This window comes from Hyla sarda, chromosome 2 (assembly GCF_029499605.1).
Source record: "Hyla sarda isolate aHylSar1 chromosome 2, aHylSar1.hap1, whole genome shotgun sequence".
Lineage (NCBI taxonomy): Eukaryota > Metazoa > Chordata > Amphibia > Anura > Hylidae > Hyla > Hyla sarda.
The window spans coordinates 305,712,011-305,725,900 of NC_079190.1; the positions used below are offsets into that span (position 1 = coordinate 305,712,011).

General features: G+C 40.1%; 1 protein-coding gene across 5 annotated transcripts; it reads left to right on the forward strand.

The window, feature by feature from the left end:
* The first annotated feature begins 558 nt into the window (after window positions 1-558).
* ELF3 (E74 like ETS transcription factor 3) lies at window positions 559-11,800 on the forward strand. Of its 5 annotated transcripts, XM_056557631.1 has the most exons (12): window positions 559-706; window positions 2,742-2,842; window positions 4,469-4,518; window positions 5,040-5,198; window positions 5,366-5,593; window positions 6,086-6,151; window positions 7,288-7,368; window positions 10,231-10,317; window positions 10,400-10,474; window positions 10,573-10,689; window positions 10,815-11,010; window positions 11,197-11,800. In XM_056557631.1, the coding sequence occupies exons 4-12, from the start codon at window positions 5,048-5,050 to the stop codon at window positions 11,309-11,311; spliced, it is 1,116 nt and encodes a 371-aa protein (XP_056413606.1). In that variant the 5' UTR covers window positions 559-706; window positions 2,742-2,842; window positions 4,469-4,518; window positions 5,040-5,047; the 3' UTR covers window positions 11,312-11,800. The 5 variants fall into 5 exon arrangements, with proteins under 5 accessions (XP_056413606.1, XP_056413605.1, XP_056413604.1 ...); XM_056557630.1 differs by lacking the exon at window positions 559-706 and having other exon boundaries at window positions 1,784-2,842; XM_056557629.1 differs by lacking the exons at window positions 559-706; window positions 2,742-2,842 and adding an exon at window positions 2,998-3,192 and having other exon boundaries at window positions 4,319-4,518.
* The last annotated feature ends 2,090 nt before the right edge of the window (window positions 11,801-13,890 follow it).

Sequence of the window (13,890 nt, forward strand, 5' to 3'; positions counted from 1 at the left end):
CCCTTCTCCCTATCCTCTTCACGTTGCCCATTCCTTCCCTCACCTGCATCTCTCTCTCTTTTTTCCCCTCACCACCCTCTCTCATCTGGCACGCACCTGCCCCCCCCCCCCGATTTCCCCTTCTGCATTCCCCCCACCCATTTTCTCCACACATCACACCCCCACATCTCCAGCCTCATTTGCCTAACTAACATCCCATGCAGAATATGCCCGTAACACACTTCCCACCCATCCATATCCCCTGCAGAACATGCCCCCACCATACACTTCCAATCCATCCTTATCCCCATTCAGTTTAATCCATAATCAGTATATACCAGTTTATTTCACATTCAGTTCATTACATTCAGTTTACTGCGCACTCAGTATATATTGGATACACTGTACTGGTCTTATTCCCTCCATTTCCGGCTTCAGCATTAACATAGAGTATTATGCCACTACAATACATGACAGACCGTTCCCGCCCCATGCGATCGTGCAGCTTTTTCAACACTGCAAGCCGCACCGGAAGTTGCGCAATGCGCATGTCCGGGATTCCCTTCGGAGCGCGCATATTTAACCCAGCAGCCTCGCTCCGCTGTACTAAGCCACTCATGCACAGGAAGCACCTAGTTGTACACTGGACTATTCAGCTCTTACCCCTGTGAAGCAAATTGCCTCAACCCCTGTGGAGAAATGACTCAACTCTTTCAGATGACTTTTTGTTTGTAGCACACTGCCAGCATCTTTGTGTGGCCATCTCTTAATAACCATAGATGTGAGCTTCCTTTTATCTGTACCTTCCATGTGCCCCATTGTTTTTGCCCCTATGCCTTTGTTTTTATTTATATACAGATTTTACCTATCAGATACATTAAGTATCAGTCTCACATGAGCTACACTTCTGAATCTGAACAGACTTGTGATAAAGTTGTGTGGTGCCTTGGTGCCCAACACACCCTATGTCTATGTTTTATATTTCAGGCAAAATGTCCATTTTAACATTTCACATGATATTACTACATATCATTTATCATATATTTATTTATTTTTTATGTATTTTTTATTCTATTTTTATATTTTTTTATATTTTAACTCGCACTAATTCTGACATGTATGTTTATTCTCATGTTATCATTATTATCATTATTTCAGTATATGTTTGTGTACCTGATGAAAGCGCATGTGAGCGCCGAAACGCGTTGTCTGAAAAAATCTTAATAAATCGTCCTGTGTAAACCGTGGCCTCTTTAGTCCGTTCTCTGCTAGCAGAAGCGCTCTACACAATTCCCCATTTTTCTATCAAATTATTACGTCTATAATCCCTTTATTTTGATGACCTATAACTTTTTCATTTTTCCGTATAAGCGGCGGTATGAGGGCTCATTTTTTGCGCCATGATCTGTACTTTTTTTTTGATACCACATTTGCATATAAAAAACTTTTAATACATTTTTTATAACTCTTTTTTAATAAAATGTATTAAAAAAGTAGCAATTTTGGACTTTTTTTTTAACGTTCACGCCGTTCACCGTACGGGATCTTTAACATTTTATTTTAATAGTTCTGACATTTACGCACGCGGCGATACCACATATGTCTATTAAATTAATTTTTTTACACTTTTTGGAGGTAAAATAGGAAAAAACGGACGTTTTACTTACATTTTTTTACATTTTTTTTTACACTTGAATAGTCCCCATAGGGGACTATTCATATCAATACCATGATTGCTAATACTGATCTGTTCTATGTATAGGACATAGAACAGATCAGTGTTATCGGTCATCTTCTGCTCTGGTCTGCTCGATCTCAGACCAGAGCAGAAGACGTCGGGAGCCGGACAGGGGCAGGTGACTGGACCTCCGTGCGGCGTTCTGAATGATCGGATCCCTGCAGCAGCGCTGCGGGCGATCAGATCATTAATTGAAATTGCGTACTGCCGCAGATGCCGGGATCTGTATTGATCCCGGCATCTGAGGGGTAAATGGCGGACGCCCGCGAGATCGTGGGTGTTGGCCATTGCCGGCAGGTCCCTGGCTGCGATCAGCAGCCGGGATCAGCCGTACATGACACAGGCATCGCTCCGATGCCCGCGGTTATGTACAGGACGTAAATGTACGTCCTGGTGCGTTAAGTACCACCGCACCAGGATGTACATTTACGTCCTGCGTCCTTAAGGGCTTAAAGGGATACTCCACCCCTAAACATTTTACTCTTTATCCAAAGATAGGGGGATAAAATGTCTGATCACAGGGGTCTGGCCACTGGGACCCCCTGCGATCTTTGGCACGGCACAGCAGTCATCCAGTCAACAGCTGTCACGCTATGGAAGGAGGAGGCATGGCGGCTCTAAGCTTCTGTGTTCAAAACGGCGCTTTACCATCCAGAGATCACAGGGGGTCCCAGCGGCCGGACCCCCCGCAATCAAACATCTTATCCTTTACACTTTGGATAGAGGATAAGATGTCTAGAGGCTGAGTACCACTTTCAAATTCACCCTAATTGAACACATCCCCATCTTGAAAAGAGGGGATTACTGCAATGCACTGCTGATGCATTGAGAGTTACAATGGATCCACAGACTGCAGACATTGCAGCCTCATGGTGTGAACGTGGATTTCACTATTCCATACAATATGTAGGGCCATATCGTGGTACGTAGGCCTTTTTTGGAATGAATATAGAACATCTGTATATGTGGTACTGTTTTGTGGTATTGGGATTTTAATCTCCTCTTTTTATTTTTTATCTTCCAGAGACTGCATTTGTATGGGACCCCTTTTCTTTTCCATCATCATTACTCCAATCTAATATGCACCAGAGCAAGAGTGGTAATCTATAGCTGGTCTATTTATTTGTATGTGTTTTTCCTGCACATAATTGTTGTTGATGTTCACTATTCTTTTTATGGTTTCACCGTATGTATCTATTTGCTTCATTCCTTAGAGATACCATGATGTCCCATAACCTGACTGTGTGCATGTCTGTGACACTTTTGGTAAGGGTGGGGTGTGTGCCCTAGAACATTGGGCATCTGCTATAAGATTCTCCACTAGGTGCATAATACATGCCCCCAGATGGAATGGAGATGGGAATGGAGACTCTATGTTCGGAATTCCAGATTGCTGTGTCAAGTTTGCCTGTATCTGTATGTATGGCGGGACCATGGATGCAGCTTCGGTATCCAGCATGACAAACTAACTTTAAGTATGGCTTTCATATGCTGTTGCATTTTGGTGATGCCCAAATTCACTATTATACTACGTTATTAACTGTTATGCTCCATTTAAATGCCCTTGAGCTTTAACTTTGACCTTCTGCAGTATACTTGCATATCTATTTGCCCTTGTCTTATACCGCCACCCTCTTCAATTATGGCTGCGATACACTCTTCTACGTTGCACATGCACAAGCTTTGATCATCTGACCGGCTCTCTGCCCCAGTATACATCTGCTATGTCAGCGGCGCACCCACGCACCGTGCGCTCTGCTTAGCGTTTATTACAAGGACACTGGGCAGCACATCATTTCTACAAACTCCAGTCCATGTCCTTTAACCCCACCTTGTTTATGTAAGCTTACAATTTGCACCTGTTCACTAGTATTGCCTAATTATCTATGTACTTCTATATGCATATACGCTGTACCAAATAGTTTTATATGAATTTGTGTCATCACATGCACTTTTGTTCGCTGCACTTTATCATGTGTATTATGTAATTATGCATTCGGGTATTGTTAATGTTTTTATGTATTTATCACTAATCATGATTTATTGTATTTTTATGTCCTGTCACATATATACCACCACTTGTACAATGTTTGTTTGCTTAAAAAAGGCGGCTATTATAGCAACTGAAATGTTGCACTATGTGATGAAATAAAGCTACCTTTACTTTTTCCACATTTGGGAGTGCTGCAGCAGCTCTTTATTTTTAGTTGATTGGATGGTATAAAAATCTTTCTGCCTGGAATGGGGGAATTGGCATCTGCCTCATATCGTTTTTTTCTTTTTTTTTTTCTTTTTTTTTGGCCTTCCTCAGGGTTAACAAATGTAGTAGGGATAAGGGTTTAGGTTGATGGGATCTTGTCTTTTTGAAACCTTATGAACAATGTTACTATGTAAACAAAAATGTGCACAAGACCTTGGCACAATTGCTGTTTTTTGTTTTGTTGCATTCCATTGTAAAACAATATAAAGTGCAATGTAAAAAATATGTTATTGTGTGATCATAAACATAAAAAACATTGGTTATTAGAAGCTGGCGTAAGAATGTTTAGACATCTGTCACCTCTATCAATGATTAAACCACCTGTCCCTCTTTTTTCCTAGCAAATAGGTGCAGTTTGCTATGCAAATTTTCCTGTGGCCTCTGAACTCACATCACGTACCTGGGGAAAGTCCCTTTTGTATGTAGCTCAGGTGGCGTCAGATTACATGGGTTGGGTGTATATAAGCAAATGTTTCGTTTCACTCTTTTAGTTACACCTACTGAATAGTTGGATTACTCAAGCTTCTGAAATACTGCACAGGTAGAGTAAAAACTTTAATATCAAATCTGTGGGATCACATAGTTTTTTATAAAATGTTCCTCTCAGCTTATATGATAGATGTTCAGATTTTATGAATTTAGATACGCTTAAGATTTAAGGGGGAATCTTTCATTTCTGGTCTGTCTGTAGAAGTATTCTAGTGTATTTGTAGATTGTACTGCTGCACAAACTTTGGTGTGTTTTCACAATTGTGGCAAAAACAAAAGTTGGACGGGACTCCTGAAGGCTAACAGCAGGCTTCCTATGTAAGCCTGCTATGGACTAAGTGGCATTTTACAAGTTGCATCAAAATCATGGCAAAACATGTGTAGGACCTTGAAAATTTCCTCCTTAATGTATTATGACAAATGTATAAGTTTTAAAATTAGACAATACATTTATAAGTTATAGGAACAAAATTAAGTACCACTTCCATCACCCCATTTGTAAAAGCATATTGTTGTAGGAATCACTTATTTGCTTCAGTTGTACCTTTAAAAAAAATAATTTTCTTCATGTAGGGTCTGAGATGGCTGGAGGAAGCTGCGATATCAGCAGTATCATTAATAATTCTAATACAACTTTATATCCGCCTGTCCAAGCCCAAGCCGTGTCATCTGTTGCCTTGACAAATCAAGACAATGACAGCTTACTTACATTTCCTGCTGGCGATCAAACAGGTAACTAATATATTTATAGAAATAGATCTTTTAGAAAAAAAAATTTTTCAAAGAAATAGAAAACATTTAATTTTCGCCCTCAATCAATTCACATGGTAATATTTCTACTTTGATCTGTGTGTTTAAATTTAAAGATATAGTAAAGTATACCTTATGTTCTACAACAGAGATAAGTGAATGGGCTCGGGAATTGCCGCAGATGTGGACACAGCAGCATGTGTTGGACTGGATCAGCTATAATGTAGAGAGGAACAAGTGGGATGCCAGCACTATTGATTTCAGCCAATGTGAAATGGATGGACAACACCTTTGTCAGTTGAGCAGTGAAGATATGAGGAAAATGTTCGGTGGTCTAGGGGATAAACTCTATGACCATTTGTGCCAGCTGAAAAATTGTGAGTACTATGACCCAATTATAAATGAATACATTTTTTATAGTCAGTTTTGTTCAATATTTGCCAGTAGTGTGATAAAATATAAATGGAATCTATAAAATGTATTTGTGCCTAAAACTCATGAAAATGTATTTATTTCCTCTATAGACTCTTACATAAGAATCTGATACCATGTTTTCACTTCAAATTAATAATACAGCCCACTCTTCCCGTATCCATAATTTGTGTTCCAAAGCCATACTGTCAGCTTGTCCCAAGCTTGTTTTCAGCCTACGTCTATGGCATTCAATTACCCAGGGCAGTGTTTCCTAACCAGAGCGCCTTCAGATGTTACAAAACAACAGCTACCAGCCAAGGGCTGTCCAAGCATACTGGACATACTGGACACACACTGCTTGGAGAAACACTGACCTAGGGTGTAAAAATTGTCACCTGTGTAGGTGAATTATAATGATTTTACACTCATGTTAATTCTAAAATCCTTCCTCACAGGGCAAACGCCTTCATCTAACTTATGTGATATCAGTGATTATGAAGTAAAGTTCCATCTTTCAGAGGGTAAGTTTTTATGCTGTATTCATAGTCTAGTTTCACATGAGCATTTGGGAATTCATCTGTAATACAGACCTATTTTAGATGAAATACCATCAGTATATCCCTATTTTGTACACTAAATGCTGATGGGAGTCTTCTAGACAAGAAATTGACACTTTTATGCTGTGTTTACGTGTTCAGGTTTTAACTGGCAATTAAAGGGGTACTCCACCTCTAGACATCTTATCCCCTATCCAAAGGATAGGGTATAAGATGTCTGATCACAGGGGTCCTGCTGCTGGGACCCCCCCAAGATCTCCCTGCAGCACCCGGCATTTGTGATTTCACGGCCGCGCCCCTTTGTGACGTTACACCTCGCCCCCTCAATGCAAGTCTATGGAAGGGGGTGTAGCCATGACATCACAAGCTTCCAGCGCCGCATTGCTAGTCATCCGGCAGGGAGCGAAGTCCGGATGACTGGAGTGCCGCAGCAGAGATCATGGGGGGTCCCAACGGCAGGACCCCCGTGATCAGACATCTTATCCCCTATCCTTTGGATAGGGGATAAGATGTCTAGGGGTGGAGTACCCCTTTAATGAATACAAAGCCATGAATGGATTTGAAAAAAGAGGAAGCCTCAATCTTTTCTTTATACATTCCTCCATTTATGGACTGTTCCTGGCTTTGCTTTGAATAATTGCAAATAAAAACTTGAAAGTGTGAACACAGCCTCAGAGGATAAAATAAAAAATACAGATGCTAAATAGCTCAAACATATATACATTTCACTCTCCATAGACTACACACATAGGCATGTGCCTATAAGGCCATTGACTTTATTAGCTGTAAACAAACAGTAGAAATTTGACTGAAACCAACCCACAATGCAGATTTTAAAATCTGCCCTTTTAAAATAAATGGGGAACATAAAATCTGCACCAAATACTCAGCAAATCTTCAATAAAATCCACACAGATTTTTCTGTATTTGCTGACGATTGTATTCCATTGCAGTAATTCATTGCAGTTATCCTTATTACATAGTTAGTATGGTTGAAAAAAGACATACGTCCATCAAGTCCAACCATACGTCCATCAAGTATTGTTGTCTTTCTGCTCTTTTCCTAGAATATATTGCTAATATTACTGTCATTATTTCAGGATGGCCTTTGGATTGGGACCTGATCCAAGAATATATTAAAAGTGAAGTCAATTTTCAGTTTGAAGTCAAGAAAGAAATAGGTAATCCTTGAGCATACAGGATGCGTGTGAGCATGCCGAGCTACTTCTCTGCTTGTTGTCTGTTTCTTGTGATGGCTGGATTTCCAGTGGTCCTCAAAATCCAGTAAATAAAAGATATAAATAACTTATTGAAACACCCTTCACTATAGTTCAGTTGAGGAAATGTGACAAGAAGTTGAGTATAAACTTGGGCTTGCCATACATATAACAATAATAGGCAAACATTTAGTAGGGCCTATTGACCATCTAATGTGTATGGATGAAATCCTTCTAACTTTCGACAGGAGATATCGGTGGAGAGATTCTATATATCATTTTTTTTAGCTTCCGCCAGAGGAGGCTGGCAGTGCTTCATACCCTTTTGACTGAGCCGAGCATGTATAAGATAGGTAGAGGGAGATAGCTGTCATCTGGTCTAGCCTTAAAGAGGTACTCCACTGGCCAGTGTTCGGAACATTTAGTTCCGAACGCTGTGTGCGCGCACTGTGTGGGTCGGCCGTGCTCCCTCATGACGTCACACCACGCCCCCTCAATGCAAATCTATGGGAGGGGCGTGGCGGCCATCACGCTCCTTGCATAGACTTGCATTGAGGGGGCATGGTGTGACATCACAAGGGGGCGCGTTTGACCCCCCGCAGTGTGCACACAGTGTTTGGAACTAAATGTTCCGAACGCAGGCCAGTGGAGTACCACTTTAAGGACGTTTTTACATGGGTTGATGGTTGGTAAAACAAATATGTATTTCTGATCATTGCCCAGAAAAAAATGTAAGGGGATTGGAAGACAATAGAGCAAATGCTTATCTGTTGGCTGATCTTTTATGTAGATGTTAGAATCATTGTTTTTTAGCAGTACATCTAGTGTATATAGGGATTGTGCAGCTGACAAGTATTGTCATTACTGTATAATGTAAATGACTTTTGTAGCAACTGGTAGGATTAATAATACAGGTCAAAAAGACAGTGACCTAGCCTCTATTTCCCTATGGCTCTCTTCTTGTCCACTGCTTTACAACCAGTTGCTAGTGAGCAGGCTCATAAACTGTGCTGCATTCTCCAAGACTCTACTGACGTCATCACAGTCTTAGTCATATAGGGCAGAGAACAGCCCTGTATGATAGCCAAGCTAGTAGATCAGTGCTCATTAAAAGGAGCCTCTACATGGACCTATTATTATGCACGAAACAAAAAAACTGACACAAAGGTATGTATTTTCATACTCAATGCGTTTTGCTTGAGTGCAATGTTATAAAAACTGTATACAGTTTTAAAACATTAAAAAAGAACCCAAAACCGGAAAGTCCTTTAGCAGACCACGGGATTGCGCAATGGAAAAATAAAAGAACATAGCCGTACAAAACCAAATACATCTAGTTGTGTATGGTTTTGTATGTAATGTCAATGTATACGTTTTTTCATATGGTTGCATATGATTTTCACATTGAAAACTGTATACAGAAACAGTTTGTGAAAAAAAAAGTGATATAAATGCACCATTACATGAAGAGATGTATCATTTGATCACTGGACCTTTATACAGAATAATTTGGTGCCCTCTCAGATGACAGGATAACACAATGTAATTCTCGTGGAGTGCCAGTAGTATGAAAATCAAGATTTTGTTGTGTTTTGTGTTTGCTGAGTTTGTTGTGGCATGATTCTAGTGAAAGAAGCATGTCAAGTTTTATTAGAGCTATTCTGCCCTAACATTATATCTAAGGCTATGTTCACATGGTGGAATTTGTGTGCTTCCACTCAGATTCCGTAATACCAAGCTGGCAGCGGATTTTATGCAGTTTTGCGGAATGTGCAACTTGTCTTGCATTTATGCAGAATTTCTTGCATTCAACACACAGATTCTGGATGAACTCCAGAGTCCCATTGGCTTCAACAGGAAATGGCAAAAAGAATTGACATGGTCGTTCTGTTTGCAGAATACAGAGTGCAGAATTTCCGCAGTGGAAATTGTGCAACAGAAAATCTATTGTCATTGGGACAGGTAAATTCCACTTGCGTAATGTTAACTTTATGTAGTAGAATTTCTGAGGCTGAATTTTTTCTTCTGTATTCTTTATGAACATTCTGCCGTGTGAACATACCCTAAGTGATCTTATTACAACAGACAGTAGCTTTATGTCATGTTGGCACCTAAATCAACAGTGAAGAATAATATTAAAGGGGTACTCCGCCCCTAGACATCTTATCCCCTATCCAAAGGATAGGGGATAAGATGTCAGATCGCCGCGGTCCCACTGCTGGGGACCCCCGGGATCTCCGCTGCAGCACCCCGCTATCATTACTGCATAGAGCGAGTTCGCTCTGTGCGTAATGACGAGCGATACAGGGGCCGGAGCAGCGTGATATCATGGCTCCGCCCCTCGTGACATCACGGCCGTGATGTCATGAGGGGCGGAGCCGTGACATCACGATGCTCCGGCCACTGTATTGCCTATCATTACACGCAGAGCAAACTCACTTTGTGCAGTAATGATAGCGGGGTGCTGCAGCGGAGATCTGACATCTTATCCCCTATCCTTTGGATAGGGGATAAGATGTCTAGGGGCGGAGTACCCCTTTAAGGCTAGGTTCACCCTATGGTGAACCTCAGTGGGCGCTAAGACCACACTAACATTGAAGTTCCCATAAACTGCGATGTATTCCAGGAGGAAGGTCCTTCTTTTGATGGCAGAATTTTGTAGTGAAATGATATAGAGTGCGCTGTGCCAGCAATGAGATTCTGCTGCATCGGGAATTCCTTAGCATGAACCTAGCCGTAAATTATTATGGCCATAGCAAATCACATGGCAGATGGTAAAATGATGATGATGGTAACATTTTTAATCCTAAATGCTTTTAATTACAGACTTTAAATTGCGTGGAGAGAAAACAACAGATCCAAGTTACCACTATGATCCAATCTCCCCTGCCAGCTCTGAGTCATGTGTATCTGGTAAGTAATATAGTGAGGTAAACATATTCACTTAAATTGTTCACTTTTTTTGTTACTAAACTGTCTTGTTTTGTATTGACAGGATCATACAGCCTACAAGCTGGAGATTCTGCAGGAAGTGACCTTGACATGGATGCAAAATTATCTTTGGAAAGAGGTAAGGTTGTCCTTGACCTCAAATAATACTCACATAAACAAAACTATAAAATATATAATATGAATAATCACTTTTTGTTTCTGCCTCTTCATTTTCAGCCGGGCCACAAAATTATAAGAAATGTGATGAAGCCCCCAATAAGAGGAGGAGGGGCAGACCCCGTAAAACAAATTCAGATAGCACAGATATCTTAGAGACTAAGAAAAGCAAGCACTGTAAGTGTATGATGGATTTCCTTCTGTTGATTGACAAATTATTGTACTTTGTAAATTGTGCATCACTTTCATTATCTTACCTGGATCTCTTAAGACCTGCTTTCTACTCATTACTGTTCTTTCAGCAGCACGTGGTACACACCTGTGGGAGTTTATTCGGGATATATTGCTGCACCCTGACCTAAATGAAGGTCTCTTAAAGTGGGAGGACCGATCTGAAGGAGTTTTCAAGTTTCTTAGATCAGAGGCAGTTGCCCAACTTTGGGGACAGAAGAAGAAAAATTCCAGTATGACATATGAGAAGCTTAGCCGAGCTATGAGGTAAGTGTAATGATTTAGCTATTAAATATTTTAAAATGATTTAGTAGATAACAGTTACAATCATTTTTAGTTGGTAAGCAATAAAAGTATTGAAGGTGATTGGGTTGTATGGATACCTTTTTATAAAAAAAAAAGTACAGTAGATCAAGGAAGAACTTCTTTCAACATATCCTGCTCTCTTCACAGATATTACTACAAAAGAGAAATTCTTGAGCGTGTAGATGGACGCAGATTAGTTTATAAATTTGGAAAAAACTCCAGTGGTTGGCATCTAGGAGACACAGGAACCTTTGGATGTTAGGAACAGAATGTCAGACTGTGTGGATTACTCCACTGTGCATATATTTGTCAGAATCCAGCCTTGTTTTTAAGGACGTTATTGTAGCATCATTACGGTGCCATTACTAAAGCTGATATTTTAGCTTCAGTAGGTTGTTGTAAACCATTTTTATTTGATAGTTTACATAGTTTGTTATACTGTTTTACAGTGTATTTACAGTAAGAAATGTATATGATGTCATAAGTCTAACCAGAGGAAGGTGTCTTGATACTTTGAAGAAGTTTCACCTACAAGCGGAAATGTATTCATGTAGTGTCTTTGCTACTCTGTAGTACTTTAATTCATGAACAATTTGTGTACTACTGTTATTTAGGACAATCATTTCCAATGCCCAACCTCTATAAATATGTTCAAGTAGATATTTTGAATCATTTCTGTAAATATTTAAGTTTTTTTTATAACAAATGTTATATTATATCTTTGCACTTATTTACAAATATTGTCAATCATTTCATGTGTAAATATTCAGTATTTAATTGACATAAATAAAATTTGTAAAATAATGTAACATTTAGAAAACAAAATAAAGTTATTTCAAGTTAATTCAATTAGTATTTTAAGAACAGACATCAAAACGAGTTATGACAGACAACACAGCTGCTTCTATACCTTTCATTACTCTAACTTGGTCATGTGATCACCAGTCTGACTCAATTATCCCCCAGTAATTTTTATTTTTATTTTTTATCAAAACCTGTGTAAAAAGAGTGGTGCAGTTGCCCATAGCAATAAATCACATTGCTTCTTTTATTTCTCAATGACCTTTTTGAAAATAAAGAAGCAATCTGGTTGGTTGCTATGGGCAACTGGTCAACTTTTCCTCTGCACAGGCTTTGCATAATCTTCCCCACTATGTTTCCAAAGACAACAATGACATATGTCCCCCTATATCCACAGCCATCCCTCTTGCAAGGCTCCTGTTTGCTTCTTCATCAGGGTTGGTGAGACAACTTCTATCCTAAGTAAACCCATACTGGCTATTACTTACAATACTATTACCCCCTATATATTCCTGTATGTAGTCCCCTATGAGTCCTTCAAAAATGTTTCCACAATAGACGTTAAGCTTACCGGTCTATTATTACCTGGGGAATTTCTGGAGCACTTTTTAAAGATTGGTACCACCTTTGTCTTGTGCCAGCGCTTTAGCACAGTACCAGACACCAGAGAATCTCTAAATATTATGAACAATGGTACAGAAATGACTGAACTTAGTTTTCTATTGTTAGGAGAAAATCCATCTGGTTCTGGAGCTTTGCTTATATTCACTAAGACTTAGTTTTCCCTCAGTATAAATCATTAGTCAGACAGCATATGGAGTATTGTGTCTAATTTTGAGCACCTGTATATAAGAACATGGCTGAACTGAAAAGGGTGCCGCCCCCCCCTCCACATCATGCTCAAGTGAACCCCCAATTAAAAAGCACTCATCTCAAGCTTACAAGGTGCTAGTGGGCCAGGGGCAGGAGACCACAGGCAGCAGCCTGTATCAGAGAGAACCTCAGTGTAGCTAATTCCTGCTGGCCAGGGTTCTCAAAACAGACAGCTGAATTGCCGCCTTAAGAGGAGATCCTGGCTGTGCTCCCTTAACAAGTCCCCCCTCCACCTTGGCTGGCTTCGGTCTGTATGTGCTGGCGGATAAGGAGAGAGGATGGGGAGGAAGTCTGTATGTACAGGGAGGCCAAGGTCCTATGCCTTAAAGATAGAGAAAAAGCAAGTGTACTCTAAGTAATGTGTGGTTGTGTATGTAATGTGCCAATTAGTGTTTGTGTGATAATGTACATGTATATACTGTGTGCACTGTGGGGTCTATATATCTGTGTAATGTGTGTTTATGTCTTTGTATACATGTATGTTTGTATATCCATATATAGTCAAGGCCTTCCAATGAGAGTGGAGTGTATACCTACCTAAACTAAGTTGTGACCGAAAGTGTGAGTGAAATATATATCTACCTCACCTAACCTGCATCTGAGGGTGCGAGTAACATACCAACATACCCACCTCACCTAATCTGCAGCTAGAGGTGTGCTTGGGCTGCCGTCGAGGAAACCCCTTAGGAGGGCAAAAAACAGCATACATAGGGTAGAAATATAGTATTGATCTTGACATAAGACAGCCCTCGGTGAATTGCCAGCGGAACTGAGGTCACCCCAGCCAATACTCTTGACTTGCCAATACGCCACTACTACTCCCTAACCACCACATGCTCATCTACGGTATTAACCTGTCAAATGAACTGATGAAACAGTATGCGATAGTGGCTATAAGGATGTCCTGCAAGTGTAACATTACCAATTGCTTGACAATGAACACATGCGCATGATATGACAATGTAATGTTATGCAAAATGAATTGAGCGCAGTGACTACCCTGTAACAACCATACCAAAGAGAACATACTAGTCGTAACACAGGAATTAAACAAGTGGTAATGATGCTATGGTGCCATAGTAACCCAGCTCCAGCCATAACAATATATTCATAATAACCGTATGTGCATTGAAGCAAACTAATGTTACGTACATACAGAAACTTGAG